Source organism: Sinocyclocheilus rhinocerous, unplaced genomic scaffold (genome assembly GCF_001515625.1).
Source record: "Sinocyclocheilus rhinocerous isolate Xijiao unplaced genomic scaffold, SAMN03320098_v1.1 scaffold2043, whole genome shotgun sequence".
In the NCBI taxonomy this organism is placed as follows: Eukaryota; Metazoa; Chordata; class Actinopteri; order Cypriniformes; family Cyprinidae; genus Sinocyclocheilus; species Sinocyclocheilus rhinocerous.
Window position 1 is genome coordinate 467,054 of NW_015652169.1, and position 27,952 is coordinate 495,005.

At 37.7% G+C, this 27,952-nt stretch overlaps 1 protein-coding gene across 1 annotated transcript; it reads right to left on the minus strand.

Annotated features, from left to right (window-relative positions):
• Positions 1-199: 199 nt before the first annotated feature.
• Positions 200-27,952, minus strand: LOC107713988 (amphiphysin-like). The gene is made up of 28 exons (XM_016519678.1): positions 27,814-27,952; positions 22,352-22,432; positions 19,801-19,855; positions 19,623-19,717; positions 18,273-18,368; positions 17,990-18,097; positions 17,766-17,851; positions 15,620-15,695; positions 14,288-14,370; positions 14,070-14,078; positions 13,213-13,351; positions 12,910-13,032; positions 12,679-12,780; positions 12,185-12,208; positions 11,890-11,916; positions 10,646-11,561; positions 9,080-9,831; positions 8,758-8,790; positions 8,235-8,276; positions 7,697-7,855; positions 7,232-7,285; positions 6,596-6,643; positions 6,302-6,355; positions 5,640-5,681; positions 3,545-3,775; positions 2,748-2,921; positions 1,524-1,625; positions 200-1,427 (listed from the first exon to the last, which is right to left on the minus strand). Exons 1-28 carry the CDS (start codon positions 27,880-27,882, stop codon positions 1,323-1,325), a joined length of 3,885 nt encoding a protein of 1,294 aa, XP_016375164.1. The 5' UTR covers positions 27,883-27,952; the 3' UTR covers positions 200-1,322.

Genomic DNA, 27,952 nt, shown 5'->3' on the forward strand with positions numbered 1-27,952 from the left:
TTGGATGTCCTTACAAACAAATTAAAAAAATCGTATACTAGCTAAACTACACTAACAGTGTTTTTAAATGCTCTACTCTGATTATAAAACAAGTGATTTATAATTTGTGGGCCTATTACCAGTATGTAAATATGATATTTATACTGATGCTGTTTCCATTCGTGAAAATGAACCACAACTCATATGAACTATTCTTTATTCACTTTACTGTTAAATTAGCACAGATATGTACATCACAGAAATGCTCTACAGTGAGGCTAACAATACGAACACAGGAGTGATGCTGTTTTTTCGTTTCAGAACCAAACAATGAAGACAATGATTACTCTATCAACCAATTACATATATTGCATATTTTTTTTTAGATTTCCCACCCCAAACTTTCCCTCTCATCATTGGCTTAAAAAATATAAAGTTGAATAAATACAATTTCTCCAAACATAAAACATCATTCACAAATTAATATTTCCACGTCCATATTCAAGGATAAGTTCTGCATTTATGTCCTTGTGGATATAATACACATAATGTCTTTAATTATAGGGAGCTACATGTTGTGTTTTGCTGTATTAGCCAGGTGCAATATTTCAGATTTCTTCTCACAACATTTCTCATGCTGTAAACTCAACACATATCCATATTCATCAAGAGGACTTTGATTATTTGGCATAAACACTGAAAGTCTCGGCCATAAACTGTCAACATCAAACATATGCCAAATACCACCACCATAGCCGCGCACGGCCAGCCGTGAAACTACAGAGAACACTAACGATGATGCAATGTCACATTTATATCTGAAATATCTCAAAGAAAACACCTAAGTTTTGTGTAACACTTAGAATGGTTAAATAGATCATATCACTACAAATTCTGATAAAATTAGCTGCAGAGCAACAAAGTCAATACAATACACTTGGTGCAGAGAGGATAAGGTTACTTTTTTGTCTTTAGAGGGGAAACTCTCACTTTAGTTCTTCTTTAGACAGACAGGGATTACTTGTGGAGGTCACCAGAGTTCCAACAAAGCACACATCAATTCATTGCTGCTCACAGGTAAACAAACAAAAAACAGGGATTTTATCATGGTTTGCGAGAAAAGGTTGACCATACTATCACGTCATGCTTGGTTATTTTCTTTATGCTCTGAGTAGGTATTTGTGTCTCCTCTTGCTTCGTTTAGTCGGTTGTGTTATTTCCTCTTAATGTAGTATATGCCTAGTCTGACTGACAGCTGTCATCAGTACATTAGACTTCATGGCGGTTGGCTCTGTCTGCAAACGTCCAGATCCATGCGCCTTCTGGCGGCACGCTCAACCCATTTACTCCAGACGCTGTGTAAAGTTTTCAGGAAACAGTCCTTTCTGAGCCGAGGTGCCATGCTGTAGCCAGTCGCTCTCTCTGATGCCAGTGAGCCAACCGGCATCCTGAAGAAAGATCAAAATGAGCATCAAAATCAGGTTATGATTATCACAAGAAAAGAGAATAACACAAAAGTTAAACATTCAAGAGAAATCATATACCTGATCTTCAGCTAGCTCTGTGGGTACTACCAAAACAATATCTCCTTTCTTCAGCTCCAGTTCGTCTGGGTTTGCTGCTTCAAAATCATGCATCGTTTCAACCTACAGGACAGCATAAGAATAAGAAACGTGATGGACATTAAAGCTCTGTGTTCATTTTCACTACACGGCTCTCTAGAATACATTATTCTGGTGTGTCAATAGCGCCATCTGGCGGTCACATGTTTTCTATGATTGGCGCCACTTTCTTTTAGTCTCTCTTTTTATAAACGCAAGCGGCGCCATCTTGTGTCTCAGTTATCAATTGTAGTTGATTGAAGACTACAGTATATTTCTGCAGTGTTCTTCTTATTGTTTGGCCGAATGTTTTTGTATACTGTAATGGGCTATTTTTTTCTTAGAGGAAGCTTTAAGGTTACTGTATATCCATGTTATTTTTAAGCTAACCGCTAGTGCAATAATTTTTAAGTTGAATGTGCAAGGCTTCCGGTTTCAGCAGCTTACAGTTATTGTAGCTCTACAAAAACAGTTTATTATGCTGCTTGATGTTGCAAATTGGTATTTGTTATCATATTATGTTTTTTCATAAATTACATTTATAATCGTAATCAGAGACAAATTATTTTTACCGTTTACTGCATTTTGTATTCTTTTAGTTACAATTACTAATAAATCGTAAGTCTTGCATATTAGAATATGGAACAATATTTTATGACCACGTTTATTCATTTGGAGAGTAATAATTAGCAGAATTATGTACAGTCAGCAGGTGGTGAGCGTGATTTCACCAAGTACAACATGTTCCTGGATCAACATCCTTGTTGATCCTGGAACATCATTCCAATCAACCAATCAGAATTGAGAGATAACTTTTCAGGAAATGTCAGTTTTAGGCTTACAATCAGGATTAGGTGCTTCTACACCCTTGTTAATCAGATATCATTTCCCTCTGTTTTTGGGAATAAATTATGGGTAAAGTTAGGTTTAGGGGTAGGGATTGGGTTATGTCTATATTTTTGGAGGGTAATGTTGATCCAGGATCAACAAAAGATGTTGTGTCTGTATTTTTGGAGGGTAATGTTGATCCAGGATCAACAAAAGATGTTGATCCAGGAACATGTCTTACTTGGCAAAATCACGGCGACCGTCAGCAGGTAATTGTTGCAAAATAACTGTACGACTGTACTTTATCCTTTACTTAAATGGTGTTTGCTTTATATCCACCTTGAAAAGGTATCCAGGAGGCATTCCAGAGGAGATGTCTTTGGTTGTCTGGCATTCTGTGATCACCCCATTGCCACTGGTTGCTATTGGAGATGTGATATCACCATCACGGTCGTCATCACCTTCATTACTAGAGGCAGGCTCAATAACAACAGAAGGGATGGGCATCTTTTCCTGAGGTGAGGCAAAAAAAGCAGCATTACTCAACATGCAACTCAAGCGACAAAACTAAAGGTAAGGTATGCAAGTACATTTTTGTCAAGTAGCTTGACACAATTACATAATACACATGAAACAGACCACACATACATAATACATACTTAAGAAATGTAATAAATTAAAAACAACTGAATAAAAGAAAAATGGGTAACCCTTTACAATAAGGTTTCAGTTGTTAACTACATTAGACAACATGAAATAGCAGTAAACAGTACTTTTACAGCATTAATTTCGACATTTACTAACACATTTTTAAAATCAAAAGCTGTATCTGTTGACATTAGTTAATGTGCTGTGAACAAACAATGAACAATTGTATTTTTATTGACTAACATGAACCCCTTCTCTTGCATAAAGACTAAATGAGGCTGTTGTGAAACGTTACCAAAAAATAATTGTGACATTTCACACATCAAGATACTAAATAAAAACTCAGCAAAACAGTTTTGTGTTAAAGCATTCTGATTCAAATCTAAGTATCACAGAGTTTTCATACAGTCCAGAATGGTTACATAAAGAAACCAGGGTCTTGTCAAAGGCCTGCATACCAAAGTGCAGAATCACAGGTGAATATCTACCTCCTCTTTCCCATTGTTTGCAGCACCCTCCTTACTGGTTTCATCCCCTGGTTGGGGCTCAACATTATCAGGAGCATCTCCTGGTTTGGGCTCAATATTATCAGGAACTTCTCCTGGTTGGGTGTCAACCTTATCTGGTTCATCTGTTGGTATGGGCTCAACATTATCTGGTTCATCTCCTGGTTTGGCTTCTAGTGAGCTGGCCTCTTCCTCTGGTTTGGCATCTATAGTCTGGAAGAGGTGCTCAGGAGTGAGAGCCAGTGTTTGAACACTCAACACAAGCCACTTATGTGGATGGATCGGTTTACAGCACCATGGAGGGGAGCACTCAGAGTGTCACAATGAGGGGTGCAGTGACCAGTTTCACTCCTGAGGTTAAAACTGTCCCTGATGTGGAATGGCAAGTCAGTTCTCAAAAAAACAGACTTGAGTTTCACCAAAAGTCAAGTACTAAACTTTGGTTAGGGGAAATGTTCAACAGACGGCATGAAGGAACAGGGGTCATGATTCATAGTGGATGACCACTGCCTACTGGATGAAGTAGTACGGGTGAACATTCCTCAGATCATAGTGACTGTATGATCTCAATATACATGTGAAGAATTAATCAAAAAGTTCAACCACGACCCAAAAATAAATGGAAAATGGAACCCATTTTTGACCTGTTAGCAAGTATAAAAATTCCAAAACCCCTTAAAATTCAAAACTGCCGAATTCAGATTCAACTATGCATAGATTATATGTACACTTGAATATATTTGCTTCACTTGCTTAGTCACTTAATGAGCTTAGAAAGAGAGAATGTAAAATTACTGCCCGTTAGGGTGATGTAAGAATGGAGTCACCATGGAAACCAAAAATAGTGATTAGAGGGGTAATAATAGTCATCAGTTAAGTCACTATTTAAAGGTTCAGTAAGCAAGGGAATTGTCGGGTTATGACATCATCTCTGTTTAATGGGCTTTAGTGTGTGCAACCTTATGTGGATCAAAACTATCGTAACAGAAAAGACCAGGGAAGAAAACATGAAATGAAACTTAATTAAAGGTACAATCAGAAATGGCAGAAACAGTGGCAGCGTTAGCCTTCGAATTATCTCTGGATCTAAAAACAAAGTTTTGTGTTTGGAACGGGAAAAATATATTATGTCAGAGCTGGATGGTGTTTGTTGTTGTGCTGCCAGGTGTTGCAACTGCTCATTGTACCCTCAAAAACTTAAAATAATACATACACATAAACAAAAAGATGGGTTAAGTCACTATTTAAAGGTTCAGTAAGCAAGGGAATTGTCGGGTTATGACATCATCTCTGTTTAATGGGCTTTAGTGTGTGCAACCTTATGTGGATCAAAACTATTGTAACAGAAAAGACCAGGGAAGAAAACATGAAATGAAACTTAATTAAAGGTACAATCAGAAATGGCAGAAACAGTGTCACCGTTAGCCTTCGAATTATCTCTGGATCTAAAAACAAAGTTTTGTGTTTGGAACGGGAAAAATATATTATGTCAGAGCTGGATGGTGTTTGTTGTTGTGCTGCCAGGTGTTGCAACTGCTCATTGTACCCTCAAAAACTTAAAATAATACATACACATAAACAAAAAGATGGGTTACAGGTTTTGATTAATGCCACAGCGCATGTTAGAAGTCTCCATCCATCAACACATACTGTTAAAAAAGCATTCTGCAAGGCTAAATGACAACATGTGTGGCTACCATCCTGTCCCAGTGCATCAGTTTGGTAACCACACCAAATTTCACATGAAGCCAGATGATGATTTAATATCAGACCGAGACCTCTATATAATATCTAAGTAATTCTATGTTACAAGGTATTCTACAGCACTCACCAAAAATGGAAATTGAAAAGGAACCCAAGGTAGCAAGGAAATATCTGACAATATCAGTGTTTAAATAAAAAAAATGTTTAAATGAATGTATTTTCATATGGCTTCATGATGATACACAACAATTAGCAAAAATAAATAAATATATACATACATAAATAAATAAAAATACAGTAATTATTTAGACAGCAATGTTGAAATAATAGAATGAAACAAAAATATTTGATCTGTTAAGACTTAAATAGTTACCGGAGTCTCTTCAATGGGAGACTCTTTATCCTCAATAGTGGCCTACACACAAAGAAGTGGTTGTCAGCATCATTACACATTCATTTATTCAAATTAATAATGACACATACTGCAATGATTAGTCAGCAAATTTGTCTCTGGTCATGTCAGTATCTGGCTTCCCTTCATAACCGTTACTACTCATCTGTATCAGAGCCTGGATGCTTATAAACATCTCTGTGAACTACTGGTGAACCTTAAAACATGTTTAAAAGCTTAAAAGTGAAGCTAATAATAAAAAAGCAGTACTCATAATTTCATAATTGGAAGGCAGTGAAATTATACAATTATTGAAGTGAAATTACCAGAGGCGCCTCTGTAGGTGACTCCTTCTGTGTTTCGTCAGCATCATTACACATTCATTTATTAAAATTAATAATGACACATACTGCAATGATTAGTCAGCAAATTTGTCTCTGGTCATGTCAGTTTCTGGCTTCCCTTCATAACCGTTACTACTCATCTGTATCAGAGCCTGGATGCTTATAAACATCTCTGTGAACTACTGGTGAACCTTAAAACATGTTTAAAAGCTTAAAAGTGAAGCTAATAATAAAAAAGCAGTACTCATAATTTCATAATTGGAAGGCAGTGAAATTATACAACTATTGAAGTGAAATTACCAGAGGCGCCTCTGTAGGTGACTCCTTCTGTGTTTCTTGGACAGAAGCAGATTCCTACATGCAAATACAAAAACATTCATGCTATGTCCAATTTCTGTTATCCTTCCAAATAACACCACCTGTTTTCCTATCATATCTTGCATCTCATACATAATTCATTTGGACACATTGCAGGCTGTTTCTACAGAGAACAAGGATTTGCTAGATACAGTACCTAACCAAGTACATATGTGACAGTGCTGCATATGACTTGAGTTTCTCTTATGCAATTCATTAGACATAAGTTATAGTTACCGGGGCTTCTTCACTGGGTTGCTCCTTTTCTATGTCCTCAACTGGAAGCTAAAGAATGGTTGAGACTTTTTTTTTATCAACAATAAAATCTCAGGCTCAACCAAAGTCTTTGCGAAAACGATGTTATTTTAAGATCCACTACATAACTGTGCTTCTGACATCCTACTGTTGCTAATGCAAAATAAAACCAATACTTAAAACTGATCCCAAAGCATGTGTAAATTAAAAAGAAAGTAATAAAAGGCATAATAATTAGTATGCCATTTTACACAAATTAACACAATCAAAATTCACCTCCATATGAAGAAACTTATATAAAAAGAATTTATGTAAACTGGCTAATACAAAAGAAAAATACAATTCAAACCTAGCACTGGTAGTGTACTGTATACAATTTTGTGTTATGGAAAAAAATCTACACGTCAACAATATAAAAAAACAACTATATGTATGTACACTTATGTCAATAATATAAAATAATGTTAAAACATTTGTTAAATCAATGTTAAAACAAATCAAATATGTTTTAAATAACATAACTTATGGGTTCCAAAACATATGGGTTTTTAAAATACAAAAGGCAAAATGGCCAACATGCAGGCATTGTGTTTTGAATGATTTTTCAGAGGTACATACCTCAGCCTGCTCAGCTGCCTCAGTCTCAGCAGACACTGGAGACTCCACAATGGTCTTTATAAACAAGAGTACACAGATATGATCAATGGCTACAGATCATTTCTGATCAGTTTGATGTGAGGGAATACATGTATATGTAGCCGAAAACATAACATGGTGATTATATCATGACAGCAAGGGCAATAATCATGTTTTATGCACTGATGGAGAATGATGATGATGATGAAAAATTTTAAAAACACGGATATTGATGAAAATGATAAAAGTAGTATCAACAGATTGATGTTAATTAAGATGACGATCATGACAACTATGATGAGGATGAAGATGTTGTGATGATTGTTATCACAATAATGATGGAAAGCATTGATGTAAAAACGTTGACAATGGTGTTGATGATGATGATGATGATGATTGTGATGACTATTTCTGATGACGTTTAGAGTTGAACTCTTTGTCACTCACTGTGGCCATCTCTGCAGGGGGGCTTGAAGCCATGATCTCCGCTGGTTGTGTGTCTGTAGGCGGAGTGGTGACAGGACCCTCACCACCCTCAGGTACAGAGGCTGGGGCTGCTTCACCTTCTCCTTCAGCTACATCACCCTCTGGGGCCTCAGCCTCAGACTTTATATACATTTATAAGAGAACAAACAGAAAGACTGTCCAATGACACCTTCACTACTTGACCAGTATAAAACCCTTAAGTTTAAAAACACTTTGAAAGATCTATACTTTGCAACAGTAGTTGTACAGTCAGTAAAGTGGGAATTTAAGGCACAACAATCATGGGAGAGCAAGACAACAAAATTATATGAAAACATTTTCCTACAAAAGGGGAAAAATAAAAAGAGGGAAAACTAACTCAAAAAATATATTACAAAGAAACATTCATGGAAATAAATAAATAGCCATTGACACTCATTAAGTAAGAGTTTTTTTTTAGGGATAGTACAGACCATTACAGTCCAAATCTTTCCTTACTATCAAAAGACTGTCAACTCACCATCTTATCAAAGTCGGCCACAAAAGTTGGGACTGTTGCATCCTAAAACATAACAGAGAATAAAAAGGTAGAGTTAAGCAAATCAAATTTACTTGTATGAAATCTGAAACAATCAGCTACAGTAGGTTAGACTGGAAAATTTTTTTTTTTCAAAATAATTCCTATGAGAAATGGTTTAATGGATCTTTTAGGGAAGAGGAATTAGTAGGGATCATTACAGCATTCGATATAAAACAGCATTAGGTATATTAAAGCAGGGCCACAGTTATATTTAACACCGGGTTCTGCATATTCATTGTAAAATTAGTGTTATAATTTACAAAAATCATTTTATTTGTTACTTGTAAAAAAAAACATATCAGGAATAATTCTAAACATTGCTAAAATGCTATCATGCTAGCACAATCACTTTGGACATTGTGGCTGCTGTGTTTGGCCACACTGACAGTAATTCATAATGTCATTATGAATTCTCTTTTAATCTATTGAAAAGTTAGATTAAACTTTCTAAGCTCCTATTTACCTTAGAAAATCCGTCAAAAGCCTTGTTGGACACCTAAACCGAATTAAATAAGTAATTAGCATGTAAACCCTTAAAGACATGTATTTTAATTGCACAGACTTAGAGGACTGTCAATTCTACTTGAATTTAGCAAAACCAACAAACTATGAAAGCAAGCAAAGGAGAGAGAGGAGAACAGGTCTCGGGACTGTGGTCTGTGGGAGGGGTTCCAGGGTTTTGTAGCAGGAAAATAGTAATTCATCTGCAGGCAGGAAAGGAGGGGAATATTCTTGCTGTAGTCCACTCTACACTAAGCTAAGCAGAGTGGCAGGAAGTCAGGTACCTCTTCCAGCTCTGTATCTATTTCTTGGTATATCTTTCCATATCTCCGGTTTGCAACTTCGTCTTCAGACAGGTCTGAGTTCTCTGGCTCTTTATGACAGACCTGATTCTCTGCAATGGTACTTTTAGGATTAGAGGTGTCTTGTTGCCCAGGGAAGGAGGTAAAGGGGTCTTGAGATGGAACAGCCTCACCTGGCCAGCCTGCTGTAAAGTGTCCTTGGCCATCAGAAGAGAAGAAGCCACTGCTATCACTCACCTCCTGCCAGGAGCCTTTACTGGAGTTCTCAGAGTCTGCAGCTGGTGCAGGAAAAGCTGCCCACTGGGCAAACCCATTGGCATGTCCAGTTTTGTCATCAATGACATAAGAGCCTTTTTCTTCTCCACCAATCTCCTTTGTCCCAGTGGAATCCCAACCCCCTGCCCAGCCCAGGTTGTTCTCACTGGTAAATGGGTCCCCACCGCTTTCATTGGCAAAAGGATCAGATGTGACATCATTAGCAAATGGGTCCTGATTGCCCCCAGTAGCAAAAGGGTCTGATGTGAATTCAGTGGCAAAGGGGTCCGCTGCCCACTGTCCTTCGCCTTCTGGCTGGGTCTCTGCAAACGTATCGGAATGAAACCCACATTTTGGACTCTCTGTTGATAACCCTTCAGTACCAAAAAAATTGCTGCCTGGATCACTTCCAGAAAAGCCACTGGGATCTTGGTCCGAGTTGGCAAATGGATCGCTTCTATTCCCAAATGGGTCATCCCCTGTTGCTGCAAAAGGATAATCCCCTGTACCAAATGGATCATTACCTTCAGTGCCAAATGGGTCTGAACTCGGAGTAGATTCAAGAACATTTTGAGGCGTATTTGCTCCTGCTTTGGCTGGGTCTGAAAGTGGGCCATCCAAGCTTTCATTTTCAAGCACTGAGACACATGGTGTTGCTTCAGGCTGATCCCAGTTGGCTGCAAATGCATCGCCATCATACCCAGAGTCAGCAGGGATAATCTGCTCGGGGACACCATCAGCCGTGCCCCAGTCTGCAAAGCACTCTTGGGCCACAGTGCCTTGTTCTGGTGCCACAACTGGATTCTCATTCTCGGCACATTCAAGCTCATCATCTGTACTGACCCACCCACAGTTTTTTCCCGGGACATCACCCCATTCTTCAGCAGTCTCGTACTCTGATCCGGATCCATCTAGATAAACCTGGCTAGACAGGCCCCATCTGGAACTATCTCCCCCTATGCCCTCCGTGTTATCCTGAATCTCCTGACCAAACTCATTGGTGAATATGATTCCAGGCATTGGTTGCAAGCCCACAGTTTCCTCTGTATCTCTCTCCTCTGACCTGCAACCTGCCTTTTCTTCTGCCCATTCCACTTGATTTTTAGCCCAGTCTGTCTGACCTTCCTCTACACTCACTTTCCCCTGTCCTGGATGCTGTTCCTTGGCCTTGTCACCCCCCACAGCACAGGAATCACAGTCTTGGTTTGGCTCAGGATAGTTTTCCGGATTCCAGACTCTAACCTCATCTGTGGCTGCCTCTTCTTGAGGCTGTGATGCTGCCTGGATCATCCCCTGTACCAAATGGATCATTACCTTCAGTGTCAAATGGGTCTGAACTCGGAGTAGATTCAAGAACATTTTGAGGCGTATTTGCTCCTGCTTTGGCTGGGTCTGAAAGTGGACCATCCAAGCTTTCATTTTCAAGCACTGAGACACATGGTGTTGCTTCAGGCTGATCCCAGTTGGCTGCAAATGCATCGCCATCAAACCCAGAGTCAGCAGGGGTAATCTGCTCGGGGACACCATCAGCCGTGCCCCAGTCTGCAAAGCACTCTTGGGCCACAGTGCCTTGTTCTGGTGCCACAACTGGATTCTCATTCTCGGCACATTCAAGCTCATCATCTGTACTGACCCACCCACAGTTTTTTCCCGGGACATCACCCCATTCTTCAGCAGTCTCGTACTCTGATCCGGATCCATCTAGATCAACCTGGCTAGACAGGCCCCATCTGGAACTATCTCCCCCTATGCCCTCCGTGTTATCCTGAATCTCCTGACCAAACTCATTGGTGAATATGATTCCAGGCATTGGTTGCAAGCCCACAGTTTCCTCTGTATCTCTCTCCTCTGACCTGCAACCTGCCTTTTCTTCTGCCCATTCCACTTGATTTTTAGCCCAGTCTGTCTGACCTTCCTCTACACTCACTTTCCCCTGTCCTGGATGCTGTTCCTTGGCCTTGTCACCCCCCACAGCACAGGAATCACAGTCTTGGTTTGGCTCAGGATAGTTTTCCGGATTCCAGGCTCTAACCTCATCTGTGGCTGCCTCTTCTTGAGGCTGTGATGCTGCCTCTGTAGGCCAGGCTTCAGCAGGTGGCCATCCCTGCCCATCCACTGCAGGTTGAGCATTTCCAGATTCCTCTGTACCCGTAGTGGCAGAAGAGCCAAAGTCAGCTGCCCAGTTGGCAGTGAAACCAGCATCTGCCACCTGATCAAGGAAAGAAAGATAACAAGTGGTTACTGTCCAAATAAGTTTCCCCCATGATGGGGGCCAAAAGAGGAGGGGACGGGGGCAAAAGAAGTCAGATTTAAGTACAGTACCACTGTACATGAATATGTGTAAACCGCAATACAATGTCACACTGGAGAAATGGGGGACAGATTTCTAATTTGTAACATTAATGAATAAATTTAACATTTAAAAAGTTATATGCCATTTTTCCAAAGTCTTGAAAGCTAGAGGTTAAATCTACCATGATCTTTAATTACATTTGCAATTGCTTTCTACTAAGACACTCTCGTCAGTCATTACTTACGGGCTGTGCAGGCTGTGCAGCATTTCCCTAGAAATGAACAGAGATATCAGAGGTATTTGCTATTAAATTAATGCTCGACAGGAACGCCTATAAGCTTGTAATGAAATTACAGTGATATCTTCACACTTCATGTCAGTGCAAATTTATTGTTTTACGAGACTACAAATCTAGGGCACTTTTTTGACATCAGGACAGAAGACAGGATTCTGTCATCAAGTTACTAATAGCACCAAGATTGCTCTCCTTTACATCAGCTCACATAGATCAAAGAGTACAGGCAAAGAAAGCAGATTACCGTCCAAAGATCCCAAGGTAGTGTCTGTAAGAAAATAATATGCAAGAATTTAAGCTTTATTTCCTTTATGATTGATTCATGTTATTACAGTATATAAATAAAAATAGAATGATTGCTCAGCCGTACAAATTTTTATTTGACCTGTCACTGTCTCTAATTTTGTATAAAATAAGCAGAGTATGAAGAAGGACCTGAGATATGGGTGATTGGGTCTGCCCAATAGGTGTACTGGCATCAGGCTTGAACGGATCAAAATCCAAGTCCAGGAGAGATTCTCCGGGTTTCTCATTTGGCTAAAGTAAGAACATACAAATAAAATGAACTGACTATTAAATAAATAATATGCAAGAATTTAAGCTTTATTTCCTTTATGATTGATTCATGTTATTACAGTATATAAATAAAAATAGAATGATTGCTCAGCCGTACAAATTTTTATTTGACCTGTCACTGTCTCTAATTTTTAATAAAATAAGCAGAGTGTGAAGAAGGACCTGAGATATGGGTGATTGGGTCTGCCCAATAGGTGTACTGGCATCAGGCTTGAACGGATCAAAATCCAAGTCCAGGAGAGATTCTCCGGGTTTCTCATTTGGCTAAAGTAAGAACATACAAATAAAATGAACTGACTATTAAATAAGGTCAAATTCTGCACAAGTAAACTATTTTACTCTAGCAGATATTTTCCTTTTTCCATACTACCAGTAAAGTGAATGCTCACTCACCTGTGGTGATGTAACACTGATCTCTGGAAAACCTCCATCGAACAGGTCAATTATCTGCTCTTGTTGGAGCTCCTTGGTTGGAGTAACTTTTGGAGGAGGTGGTTTTGGAGGTCCCATCTTGAGCTGATATGAAGAGATACCATGTGTGCCTTTGAACCTCACAAATCAAAACCTCACAAATACTGGTCAAGGAGAGCATTTGTACTAGTTTTAGTGCTGCACATCATGAATAAACTGCAAACTTCCTAACTAATTGAATCTTCATTCTGAATGCTGCTGTACTTGGAGGGGTTTCAGTCCTACCTGTGAAGGTGATTTGGGTCGAGGTGGGCCAGGAGAAGTAGGCCTTAGTGTGTGGTTGGGGCTGGCAGCTGGGCTGCTGTCAGGGCTCTCATCATCAGGTGGGGTGGGAGTCCTGGCTAATCGCAGGGGCCCTGAGTCGCTGTCAATAAAAAATGAATGATCTTGACGACTCATTATAGCTTCTTTTATTCTGAATATATTATTTTCACTAGATCAGAGCTCTTGGTGGAGATTTCTAAGAAGGACAGCTTGCAACCAACATGTCCGGGCTTTGATATGTGATCTATTTAAGAGATGGTCTTACTTCATCACAGTTTCCATTGTGTCCAAGTACTGTTAAATTTATCACAATGAGCTCTGCTGCAGCTTGCAACCAACATGTCCGGGCTTTGATATGTGATCTATTTAAGAGATGGTCTTACTTCATCACAGTTCCCATTGTGTCCAAGTACTGTTAAATTTATCACAATGAGCTCTGCTTATCACTTGCATTTCACTTTGAAGCTATATTTGGATGTAATGATGCACCTTCAGTGTAGGACAAGTTTGAGAATCACTAAAAATAATAGTTAAATAACAATGGGTTATTTTGTAAATTACAAGCAAGAGAGAAACATTTGAAGCATAATTATCCATCACCTACCAGAACAACAAAACTAAACACTATCATCATCTGCCTCAAGCACAGTGCTGTTGAACTACGGGGATCCACTGCACTACAAACCAATTTTGTGCACAGGACATTTACTTACTAAAGGTGTTCTTTCACAAAGAACAAGGTGTTTTCCTTTCTAAACTAAGAACAGTAAACCTACAGTGTCTATACACACAGTAATAGTCCATGCTATTCCACTTACCGCTTCACTCTGTAACGGGAAGAACACGAACAGAGCCAAACCATATAAATGTTTGATTAAAAGCCAGAATTATGGCAATCATCTTGTTTTCTTATCATTTTTCATTATACCATGACAATTATTCAATCTTTGTCTACTATGTACAACCATCAGTGCCATCAGTGAATAAGTACATTCTGTGTAGGAAGGCTAATGGAGGTTAAAGTACTGTTCCTTACCTGGGTGCTCCCTGAATCGTGAACATTTTGTCTGAGTGCTGTTCAGCGAGCTTATTCATCACTTCATACAGCTTATGACAGAGCTGGATCCAAAACATAGAGAAAGGAATAAAATGTGAAAAAAGTAATTATTAAAAGAACTCAAGCACAATTACTTGCCTTAGGCAACCTTAGTGAAATAAATGTTGTCATTCAGGTACTGTGGTACTACTGAATATGCTGTTGCGCCTGCTAAAATTTTTATTTTCATTCCTTTTTATTGGCATAAACTTGTACTTGATCACACAGTCATTAATAAAACAATAGCATGCAAACCATAATACATTCATAATAGTAATTCATCATCACCTTCATGAACAATGAATGCTCAAATTTTTCTTAATGTGAAATAAAGTAAAACAAATGGTTTTCATTCCTTCAATAAAAGTAAAAATAATGCATGCATCAACAGAGTGATGCATTGACCTCTATACTGATCACATTGACACAAACAGAGCAGACCTGAGACCTTGAGCTGCATTGTTTACCCCTTCTGGCGAAAAAGTCTTTAACAATGCACTGACGCCCACTGATGGCCACATGCTGTGTCTAATAATAAACATAATCTACCAATGCGGAGTTCCCATCTAAAACATTATAACCTTCAGTGTAGACCCAAAATGACAGATAATGACAGAAAAATTAGCACTGATTAATGTCTCTAACACTAGAAAAACAAAGGCTAGAAAATAAGATAAAGAGCAATATTCAGTATTCAAAGAGTATTTAGTTATATATTGGTTGAATGTAGAGCAGGCAGTGCATTTAAAAAAGTTGCTTTCCCATACTGCACTGTTAAAGAGTTAAATAGCCCTATAAATATCACTCAATCGTTCATCAGTGTCTCTTCTGTGATTTAGAAATCAGACACACACACACAGACACACACACACGTTATCTGTCTTTCATGAGTAATAGCAACAGCACAACTAGCAGCTTGAATAAAAAATTAGATTTCAGACGAACCATGAGAGCTTTTCTCTGACTGACTGCATGGATCAGAAACAAATCTCCTAATCTTACTATGCAAAACTGTGAATTTTTGTCATAAACCACTCTTGAAAACACAGTAGCCTGTGACTGCTCTATAAACCCTCATATAGCAGGAACTATTCCAAGGATGTCAATCTCACTGTGTTGATGTTACTCACTACGTGTCTAGAAACAAGTATGACTCACAAGGAGGAACATGTGCTTTGTGTTTTTTTTTTTGAGCACCCCGTTCATTGTTTGTGACATTTAGGAGGAACATGTTTAACAGCTTCAAGAGCTTTAGAAATTAAACCAACTCACAAAAGAGATCTCCCTATGGAATCGGGCTTCCAGGCTGGAGACGTTCTGGAAGGTGCTCACATAGAACACCACCCGACTGCAAAGAGCAAAGGAGAAGAATAACGATTAGGCTCCAGCCTCCAACAAGTGCGCAATATGTTGATGAAGCATCTGGACAATGTTCAAAGAGAAAAACAGATGGACGCTCATGATGTCATGAAGAGTTTAGGAATTCCTTGTTTCTATTTAAAAAAAACAATAACTTCGTACCACATATGTGAAAAGTACTACTTATGTGAAAAAGGCAAATGTGATGCACTAACACAATCCTCTGCACCTCAAACATTACTGTACATCAGCAAGATATTAAAGCTTTTTAATCCTTTTTAAACAAAGAATGGGAAATCATATTTGCAAGTTGCTGCTATAAGCTAAAATTCCTCAGCACACGCTTGTGCATCAGTAAGAATCATAAAATCCTAAATAATACAAATCTAAAATGAAACGGCCATTTGCAACAGTTATGAATGTATCTCAGTCATTTTTTTCTCTCTGGTCTGAGCAGAATTGAGCATGTCTGCAGGGCCTGGTGCAGAGAGGAAGCTGCCGATTGGATAGATTATGTAACCAGGCTGTTGCTCCAGTGAGCAGACAGACCCTCTCAGCAAAACAACATACTGCTTACCAAAGCATATACACCACCACAACATACAACTGACCATAATGTACAGTACATACACCTTACTTGTATTACCATCAAAATACTGTCTACAACAACACTCAAAATACTAAGTAGTTAAAGGTATAGTTCACCCATCATTTACTCAGTCACGTTTTCCAAACCTCGTCTGTTTTTGTCCAGATAATAAAAAGTCAATGGGGTCCAAAACAACATTAGACCAAATTGACTTTCACTGTATGAAAAAAATAATCTTTCCATGGTTGAAAGAAAGACTTTCATTATATGGACAAACACAGAAGGAAAGAAGATCATACAGGTCTGGAATGACATGAAGGTTACTAAACAATGACAGGGTTTTCGATTTTGGTTGAACTGTTCCTTTAATAACACATATGTAGAGTAAATCAGTTACATCAAGATAGTTACATGAAAAAACGTTATAAGTGCTCTAAATAAACTGGTGAATAATTCTAGACACTTACATTCTGATCTTTGTGACAAAGCAGATGACTCCTGTTGTGTAAACCAGCTATTTCTAGCATGTAACCACATCTACCATATCAGTCCTGCTATTATCATCGATATGAATGTTGTCCATATCCAACGCATTCAATCAACAATGCAGAAATACACTACCCTTCAACCCACACGTCAGACCACTAGCTTAACACCACAGAATTCCTTTAAATATTAACTCCCGCCAGACAAACATGAAAAGCAAAGATTTTTTTTGCAACAAGACAAACAGTATTCAATCTACATAAATTGCATTTTACAAATTTGCCACAATTTCTTCTTAGATCACTGCAGCATATTCCTTTCCCTTTAAAAGTCTTGATAAAACAACATCTTACCTTCTCTGCTGTATGTAACCGCAGCGGTGACATGAGTGTTCACAGCTAGCATGCTGTGCAACTAATGAATAAATGTGGAATGCTGGGATGTAAATGTACATTCCAGGAAGTCCTTTGGTCAAATGAAATCAATATTATCGGCCAGAGCCTTGCATTGTCAGGGCACCAGGCTGAAACTATTACTGCCACCCCTCTGAGAGTACAGTAATTATATTGCGCATGATATGGCAAGGCTTTTGTTATATAAGAGATTGATGGCTAATTATTGAGCTAGTCTTGCATATAATGTTGTTCACCAGTTAGTGTTGAATGTGAACAAAGTGTCAAAACATGACCCACCGAAATGTCCAACTAGAACAATGCAAACAACAAGGCAATTTTAACTCTCTTGGTCTTTTTCACACCATATAGACATCTGTAATGAATCCATACAATTTATAATCTGGTGGTCAATTGCAGGGTATTTTTATTAAGCACATAAATATGTAAATGTATTTGTAGTATACTTAGTATGAAATAAATGTATTTCAAATACATTTTAGTGTATTTATTTTTCACTAGGGTAACCAAACCAGAATGCTTTTCATGTAAAACACAGATTTCAGTAGCAGTCAATCTTAAAATGTCTCACCTATCCCAGAGTGTGGGCAGTTCATCCTGCAGGCCAACGTTGAGATCATCAAAAACCTTTTGGGCCTTTTTCAAGTCTTCCTCTGCCTACATGCGCACAGATATGGCACATATGTTCAAGCAATAGCTCAGATGACTGTATCAGCAATTCTATGGTTTCAGCAATTGTATTCATAACATTTTAAAGGCCAAGTTGTGATGCACAAACATAAAAGACTTGTATACTTTTGCTATTTTCTTCTCATTCCTCATGGTTGAAGTCTGCAGGGTCTCAAGATGGTGCCTTGCACTGTCATAGTCAATTAACTTTCTGCTTCTCTTTGCGACACGCATCTGGAGGGAGGGAAAACACTTGTGGTTACTATGGTTACCCTTCAGCTGAATGTTTTGCATTTATTCTCGGCGCTGCGCTGGCACATGCGTCATCTTAAACAATATGGATGATGATAGGGATTTGAATGATCCATCCCTTAAAACCAATTCAGCATGAGTAAAATGACATTGGCACCTTGAGATCTGGGAACTGAGTCAAATATGTTTCCAGTGTGTCGATGGTAGAGTCTACCAGCTTCTGATGGAAGTCCTCCCACAGAGCATCACAGTTCTGCAGAGGAGACAGAACAGCCGAGAGCATTTGACAAGCATGAGAGATTTAACAGAGAGGCGGGAGAGAGAATCTACAGTATAACCCCCTTTGAATATTATTCCGCGGCTCCTGCAACATAAACAGATGAGTTTAGGTGTTGAATTTATGATTCAGCAGCAGGGAAATTAAAATCTTATTAGGCTCTTACTCATTCACAGAGGATGCAAATCATATTCAGGAAGCTGAATTCATTGCTCCCCCTCGGTGAGTTGTGAGTAAACAAAAATGAGCATCCTTGGGTAAATGAAATTGAAATTCTCTGAGGACAGTGTTGAGTCACAGCCTCACTCCCATACTAAAAATGACATATGTCATTAGCCACTATTAATAACTCCCTCCCTCAAACAACATCATCTGTGTGCCTGTGTGCAGAAGGACAGATGGCATGGTTTGATTTTTTTTTTCATCAGTTTGACACGTGAACTTTCTCTGCTGCTTGTGTAAAAAGTGCTGCATCTTCTGCAATTTATCTTCAATAGCAAAAAGGCCATGACACCTATTTCTTTTCTCTAAATAACAGTTATATGCATACCTATATGCTATAATTCCAGCTATTAAATTTGCTGTATGGGAATTTAAACAGCCGGAGGATTAACATGACCAGTTGACATGACCCCTTCTGAATCTATCTTATAAATTGTCTGTGAAATGCATGTGCATGGGCTGCATAATAGACCTTAATGGCTCAGTGACTTGACCCCATTTTCCCTAAAAGGCACAGCATTTTAGCTTTGGCTCAGGTACTGAGTACAAATCCCTCAGCTGTGTCGTGTGAGAGACTGACAAAACCTCTTGCCAGTTCTTAAACATTAGATCTCACCAAAACAGATAAGAATGTTCTAGAGTTGGTGAGAATGAACGCCATTTTTATAGGTTACCAGAGGTCAGGTATTTAATTTTCACCCACTTTCACAACAGTTCTTGAGCATATGAAGCTGCGAAGAGAAATCAACACCTATCCTTGATCTTTAGCAGCTCTTTTGACGCTGTGTTACATATGCAATTACTCAGCATTTCCCACAAGCCATTTGTATGATGGATCTCATCAACTTGTCACCACTAATAAATGTATTTTCTCTATAAAAGCAGTAGTATATTTTATGATCCTTAGAAAATATTCTTCCCTGTAAATTTGACAATGCTCTGTTTCAACATCAGGATTTTAAATGCTAGTACTAACACATGGACAATCGCAACTATAATTCTGGCTACCTTTCCAATGATCATGACGTCATCGTTGCCGTGCCAGTCAGGCTCATATACTTCATGTAGGGACTCTGTCAGGTTTCTAGAAGCTTGCTGCATCCCTGTAATCATAGCAAAAGAGAAACCAGGTCAGTATTGAGTAAACGTGTATGTACTTGTATGTGTGTGTTTTGCAATGGTTCACCTTTCACAGCTGCTATGTAGGCCTTCATCTCCCTCTGTAGCCTAGAGCCCTCAAACTATGGATCAGAACACAAAAGAGGAGATTTATTGTCATTTTTAAGGTTCATCACATTAGGCATTAAACCACACAGGCTGGTATTGATATACAAGTGAGTTTTTTTCAGATTTTTTCACATCTGTCAATGGTTTTCTAGAGAAAATGGCAGTAGTTTTATATATACACTACTGGTCAAAGGTTTGGTCAAATTTTTTTTTTTTTTTACAGTTTTTGTTTATATATAAATAAAATACACATTAATTCCAAGCAGTCAGAATCATTGCTGAAGTGAATCGAATCACAGTAAAAACCTCTTCATGCTGCAGACTATAATAACCCGAGTTTCAAGTGATGGAGAATAATTGCTGTCCGTGGTGCTGAAATCACGGCATCACACTGAAAATCACAGGCAGTCATACAAAAGATGTGCTCACAATGAGCTCTCCAGTCAATGCAGCAGATGGAAGTCATTTCATTCTCTCCACTCTGCACAAGACCCAGCAATCCTGAGACAGCAAAAGGCTACAAGGAGATTTGAAATGAAAAGCCCAAATGGCCTCTATCAGCTCTGATGATCTTTCTCTATACAATATGGTTGAATAATGCGCCTTTAGATGCAGAAGTCTGAAATATGTCAGCATAAAATGAGCATTTTTAATGAGTGTCTCATCACTTTGATAAAAACACACACAAAAATTTCAGCAAAAGTGCTAGTGTTGTTTTAACAGACAACTTAATTAGTGGTATCTTGTGGCCACTAGATGCCAATATGTCATTTTGTGTGAAATATTATAATGGTTATTTTAGCTTGCCTAAAGGAATGGGATGTGGTTGTTTACCATTTACGGGGTCTGGTGTCTTTTACAGTCTAGAGTGGCAATTACAATTAGCCAGTATCAGATTGACAGTATTTTACAGGCCCTGATGCAGAGAATTGATGTGTACGATATCTCAGCGCAGTTGATGGCTCCGTGTATCAGCTCCAAAGAGTGTTTTATGAGCCAGACTGGCAGCATATGGTGTGTGGGTTCGGTTTTGGCTGTGACTGGTATCCTCCAGCTGCAGTGATTGACTCTGACTCAGCAAATTTAATATTGGAACAATTTATTTTGTAATGTACTTCACTTTGCACAAAGCAATTTATCACATGGTGAAGTACAGAGCAAAGAGTCCTTGATGTACCCCATCAAGAAGGGGTTAAATGATTGGAGAAGTTTGGAGGTGAGCAGAGGAGAGGAGAAGCACTGGCACACTGGAGCATAAAGCAGTCTAATCAGGATTAGTGAGGACAGGTGGAGAGGGTGGGATTAGACTGCTGCTTTTTCTTCAGCAAACACACACTTCTGGAACTACACTTTCCCAACCTATCTGCCCTCACAGACACTTCACTATAATTCTAAATTTAATAGCATTTCTTTTCATCATCAAAGTAATCAAATTATTTGAGACAAGTAATTTAGTATTAAATATGGAAATTTAAAAAATCCAGTTAAATAGTGTGCAGTAACTAGGCCAATATAATTTATCCAGCTGTAAATACAGTATGAACTATGGTATTTGCAGTTGTGGTGATATACATTTTTTGCCCATTACGTTTCATAAAGACTTGTTTCGAGATGTCTTGTGACTCACTAGCAAGAAAAACATTAAGGCAGAAATGTTTCAACAGCGTCTTTGATTTAAACTTTAATAATAAAAGTTTGATGCATTGTTGTGAATCCATTCAAATTTGTTAATTTGTAATAACGACTAGATTCACTTCACACAAAAATGTTAACGGAGGGTGACAATTTTGATATTAAATTATATTACAATATTATATGATAAGAATATACCAGAAGTATGTGTAAGTAGGTTATTTAAAATAAATATTAAATTAAATAATTCATTTTTGTGATTTACTTTTGTTTATTTAGTAACCATTTTTAAGGTTTTTTAATTGTTTTTACTTGTATTCTGAATCTAATTGGCTAATTTGTTTGAATTGACAGTTCCTTTAATTGAAAAAAAAACATCCCTTTAAATGCTGAGATATATAATAGCCAAAGGAAAAAATATTGAGATACTGAGTAGCTAATGCAAAGTGTACTGCATTAGCTCACAGATTTCTAAAGAAAGAGAGAACAGAGAGAATCATGTCTGTGCCGAGCATCCTGGCAGTGCCTTTGTAGTACTGTGGCATTGAAGTGTTGTAGTGACAGCAGTAATGAGAATCATTACTGCAAAGACTTTTCAGACAAAAGAGAAAATGTCTACACCTTCAAAGTCGTTATCCTATTAGTATAGAAAACTCTTATACGATAAAGAATGTCAATGGTTATTTTCTCACTAATATTGATACTCCCATTTAAAAGTGACATATTAACACAGAATGAAAGACAATAGAAATTTATGCTAGTTAAGTACAACATGGCTTTCTTCTGCTAGTGAGAAAATCAATCCAGCATAACAATCACCCAGAGAGCCATTATACCGCCAAAAATCAGTATTGCCCTATAGATCAGACTCATCTTACCTCCTGTCTTTTGAAGTTCTGCACACATTGCTCAAACTGTTCATCTTTCGTCTCGTCTGCCTTTCCCAACTTCTGCAGAACCTGAAAACAGAGTCAGAAACACAAGGAGTCAGAGAATTTGAAAAAAAAAAATGAAAAAAAAAATTATATATATATAAATCTTGCATGTCTAAGTATCATTAAATGAATGATAAAGGCCAGCATGAACATTGAAAAGGATGACGTAGCGACCAGTTCCCACAGCTTTCTCATTGATTCAGCCGAGCCATGACGGAATTCCCATGAGGGAATCCTCTAACAGTGACTGAACACCCTGTGGACAGTATGACATGCACACAAAGAAAGGGCTGAGCAGGAGCGGGGGAGGAAGAATGGGCATAAATTACACTTCCTAGTCTGTCAGGTCTCTCTGCCAAAAAGAGGACTTCTGTCACATGACCACCTCGCTGCCTCCCCATAGTGACTAACTGTTACACAACTGTTACACAAACACTGAATTTGCTGAGCACAAAGAGGGGTGCCTTTTTCCATTTTTTTACTAGTATTCGAAATCTACTCAGTTTTCGCTATATCCTTTTTATGAAACTCTTGAATTGCTAATATTTACACAGTTTGACTCTTTGATTCAGTACTCAACATGAATAATATACAACATGCATACAATGACAACAGGAAGTCAATTGACATAATGTAAGCAGGTTCTGTGCAAACAATAGAAGTCTTTATAGTCTGTTACAAAGGCAATGGATGTTTTGCTTTGGCAAACACACACACAGTGCTTCACCAATAACCTTCTGTTTTTTTTTTAACTAGTACAACTAAAAAACCAGATGGTAGCATGTTCTTCTATAGATCAGCTATCCTGTACAAATGGTTTATCAGGCAACCTAAAACCTGTGCTTCATGTGGTGTAAAAATTAACTTGTTTTATTTATTTAATCTCATTTTAGCTCCATAAGGTAACTCCTTAAGGAAGTTAACGCTGCATAAAATATGTTAGACCACAACATTCCCCAAATGTTGATCCAATTAGCGTAACAGATTTGTCTAAACATGCAGCATAGTTCATACTGAGCAATATTGCAGATTTACAAGCTCCCAGCATGCACTGCAACATGAATAAATTGTGTGGTCATTGTAAAATACTTGTTGTTTTGTTTATTTACTGCATGCTGTCAGCTCATCTTTTCACTTAATGATCTTTGTTGTACCAATATTATTGGGATTTGTGTTCAGTCTTAACATCAGTGTGATTACACAAAAATGTTTGGTTTTTTTTCTTGTAAACTGGCTTCTTTTTCAGAAGCAAAAATTGCAAAGTTAACTATAAACCATATGAATATAAAATAGTGCTGTCAAATGATTAATCGTGATTAATCGCATCCAAAATAAACGTTTTTGTTTACATAATATATGAGTGTGTACTGTGTATATTTAATATGTATATATAAATACAAACGCATACATGTATATGTTTAAGAAAAATATGTTATGTTTATAAATTAAATATATTTATATATAATATAAAATATAGTAATATAAATATATAAATGTATATACATGTAAATATTTTCAAAATATACTGTATGTGTGTGTATTTATATATATATATATATATACATAATAAATAAACAGTACATATACATATATTATGTAAATAAAAACTTTTATTTGGGATGCGATTAATCGCGATTAATCATTTGACAGCACTAATATAAAACCATTACAATAAAATGGTGTCAGATTCAAATGTATTGTATTGCTAATTGATTTTTGGTGAACAAGAAATCTGTGGTTGCTTTGACAAGAATGTATTGCCTGAAAAGGATGTTTGGCATTTGCAAGCAAACTAAAGGTGGCAAAACATCTGTTACAGAGGACAATTAAGACAGTTGCTGAAAGAAAGAAAAAACTCAAGTGTTATGTTTAAGTAATGTTTACAACATTAACATGTTTGATGTGTTTAATATGTACAGTAAACTGTATACAGTACAGCATGGTACAGAGTACAGACAACAGCCATGAGGCTGTTACCTCCCACCACACGTGAAAGTGAGAGTATAGGCCTACAGCATGGGTCTCGCTCAGTAAACCACAGGGACGGCCCCCTGGAAACATAAATAACGTCATACAAAAGCTCTGTGTTACTCCTGGGTGGTAATAATGTGCCATCTGGATGTTTTCTTTGTAAGACACTCACACATGTTGGAAGAGGCTTTGATATGGATCAATAGATAACATCCCATCATACATATATAATGACATCAGGAAATTATTTACATCACAAAGATATGGTATATTAGCATTCACGCAATGCTTTATAATCAGAAACAATACTCATAACGCACAAAAAATATTGATAAAACTGACAAATAGAAAATAGAAAGGGGTCCGAATGTTTTTTATGCTGGGAACATTAATAAATAAACCAAATACCTCCCTTTGTTTTTAAATATATTGCAAACTCTATCTAAATATATAACTATTTAAAAGTGCAAAGTAGATTAAATATAGCGCTGTATCACTATAAAAGGCAAAGACCAAATTCTGTATGTCTGTATGTTTCAGTTCTTAACAAATTTCCTAAACTTCACATCTAGCCAGAGAATCAACACTGAACTCTCCAGAAGGCAAATGGCACTAATCTAAAACACAAAGCCCAACCTGGAAACACTATACAACAGTAGCAGCCAGCCTATGAAATATTAACCCAACTTAGGCCTTAAAAACACACTCCACTCTGCCTCATCCACACAGGCCAGTGATGTCCTCTAGTTTATGTTGACAAATATCCTTCATAAAGTGTTTTATAATGTTAAAAAAATTTATCTTATAGCCTTTCTAAGTAATGTGGAAAAGCAATTATAGTTTAATTATATATGATTTCCCAAGATTTGGATGCTAATATTTATCCTGCAATACAAAAGAGCACAAGGCAAATCAATGCATTTTTACATGCATTTTTGTCGTAATGCTGCTTAGCAAAGGCATTAAAATATTTGTAAAACATTAAGTCACAGCGCTTAGTACAATGCTGCATCCGGTTCACAATTACATTGTCACGATGCATAAATCTTCCTGTGACAGCAAGCAACAGGATTATGAGCGATTTCAGTTAATTGTGAGGTATTTTGTCCCCACCAGGACTCAGATTAAAGGATCCCTTACACCCCTTATCATGTTATCTGCCCTGGTCAGGATCTTCTTTTCCAGAGGCAGTAAATTGTATACCTGTTCCTAAATGTGCTGGTCTTAACCCTTAAGGGAATCAAGTTACACTAATAGACATTGTGAGCAGCCAGACTGAACATTCTTGAACTGTGTGGCTTTATGATGCTCTTATGAAATCAGAGAGATATTTAAAATCTGATTAGATATTTGTGTGCATGGCTTCAGTACTGCATCATCAATTGTGAAATTATAAATTGTAGGACGTAAGACAAACTAGAAATTTGAAAATATGACAAACATTTAATATGAATACATTTAAAATGAGGGAAATATTACTCTAATAAGCTATGGTTTTTAAATTATTATAATTAAGCATGAGTCATCATTTAAAAAGGAAGAAAAATAAGTTTCATGATTGATTGTTTTTTAAATATTGTGAGGCAATCAAATGTAACAGTCATTAATAACTGCCATAAAGGTCTTATCATTATTAAAATTATTTAATTTGCCTCATGTCATTGTAGTGGTTGTGGACGGTTTTGATGTCTAAATGATCTCAACATAAAATTCTACACAGAAATTTTACGTTTCTTCAAAACGAGCCTCTATAAAGAATATAAACTTGTATTGTGGTTCGAAAAAAAAATCACACACAAGCTAGGTAGAGAGAGAAAGAGAAAAAAATCATTATTAAGTTGTTCCGCTTTATCTTAATTAATTAATTTATTTTAGGATTTTTGGCAGTACATGACAGACCTCCATCAAGCTGGTTAGTCAAGTCTTGCACCAGTAACAAACCAGCTAAACCAAACAACGTTTCAAAAGTCAGCTTGACCACTTTAAACATGAAACATTACGTTTTAACAGAAGAGATATGGACCTAATTCAAATGGCAAATACACAGTTTTGTTACTTTTCATAGAAGGAAGTTGCAGTGAAGTTCTTAAATTGCAGCACACACATGAGCTAAACCTAACATGAACATAATATAAACACTATCTCACTTTTTGCTGATGATCTTTCCCACCTTACCTAAAAAAATGTATGACAATTCTGTTGTTCTGATCTATTTACAGAGTGTTTTGGCATCGCAAAATCTCAAAAGGCAGAGAATATACAGCTTTCATCAAGCCTCCACCAGGAATCTACCAAAAATTGTCCCACTTTTCCACAGTTCACTCTGAAAAACACCACCACAGTGTGCCACCCATTTAGTTCATACATATGAATTATGAAAACATGAAACACAGATCTCAAGGTAATCTTCACTTTCGATGTCTCATTACAGCTGGCCTTCAGTCTGTGAGTGAACCATGGGTATTAAAAGAAAAACAATCCTCTTACTGCAGCTCGGCTCGGGCTCGGGAAAACCACTACTGCTCTGTTTACCAGACGCCTTCAGTTTACTAGCTGACAGACATTTCATATTCAGCTCGCCACCAACTGCAAAGTATTGCGCAGGCTGTCTAAGCAAAACCACGAAAACCAAACCCATTGTACAACTAAATACCAGTTTACCGTAAAAAAAAATCATCAAGCGAAAACGACATACACCTAGCAGTCTATTTATATCTCGTTTTAAACAGAGAAAAACTGTCGCGTGTCTCTGTACAACCACATTAAGCGGCCTTCACGATCTCGTGGCCACTCGGAAATCTCCTCCTGCTAGTATTCATACCGCATAGACGAGGGCATCCCCCACCCTTCTCCTGACCTTGCAGGAAAATGACAGCTTCATCCAACATCTTGAGTAATAATGGATTACATCGCCAGAAATGCAAGGAAACCCGATACAGGACCAAATTCAGACAGGAAAGAAATAGCGAGACAAACACTGCATCAGTGACATTATAATCTACTAGTCATTCATTGCTTACAAACTGAGATGAATCATTTCTCCTTCAAGAAGGTGTATAGAATAAATTTAGACATAAATTTATCATAATTCCTCTTGGGTTTAAGTGGGATTTCTGTCACGGAGCAGCTCCTCGGTCGCTTTTAAATGGCAGTGCTGGCTAAGATTGCAGTCTGCGCATTTTTGACGATGTTTAAGGTCTGATGCAGTGAAAATGTAAACTATGCATGTGAGAAAGCAGGAAAGAAAAGACATTTTCCTGTAAGCTAAGATATTTCAGGTTAAATCGCACAGTTGAATCTCCTTCCCCTGCTCGGAGCATCTGCTGGACAGCTCCACGAACACAAAATGCTGCCTTTGGCTTTGGCTTTATCAAACGTCCTCTAACAATCAAGTCATTGTTGATCTATCACAAATAAGAAAATTAAATCCATACCTTTTCCTGCGCCCGACTGAGCCTCTTTTGGACGTTTTTGGCAAATATGCCCGTCTTTATTTCAGCCATGGCTGCTAGTGCTCTGAAAGGAGAAAGGCGACGCTTCAGCACCAGGAGAGCGGAGAAGAGCGGAGGGGGA

What these genes read in the sequence shown, in the direction of transcription:
- LOC107713988 (XM_016519678.1), bottom strand. Translation starts at nt 27,882, where the DNA reads ATGGCTGAAATAAAGACGGGCATATTTGCCAAAAACGTCCAAAAGAGG. An exon ending in TAATGATCCATTTGGTACAG is followed by an intron (nt 9,832 to 10,645) that starts GGGATGATCCAG and finishes TTGCAGCAACAG; the next exon opens with GGGATGACCCATTTGGGAAT. An exon ending in CTTTTGACGGATTTTCTAAG is followed by an intron (nt 8,277 to 8,757) that starts GTAAATAGGAGC and finishes GTTATGTTTTAG; the next exon opens with GATGCAACAGTCCCAACTTT.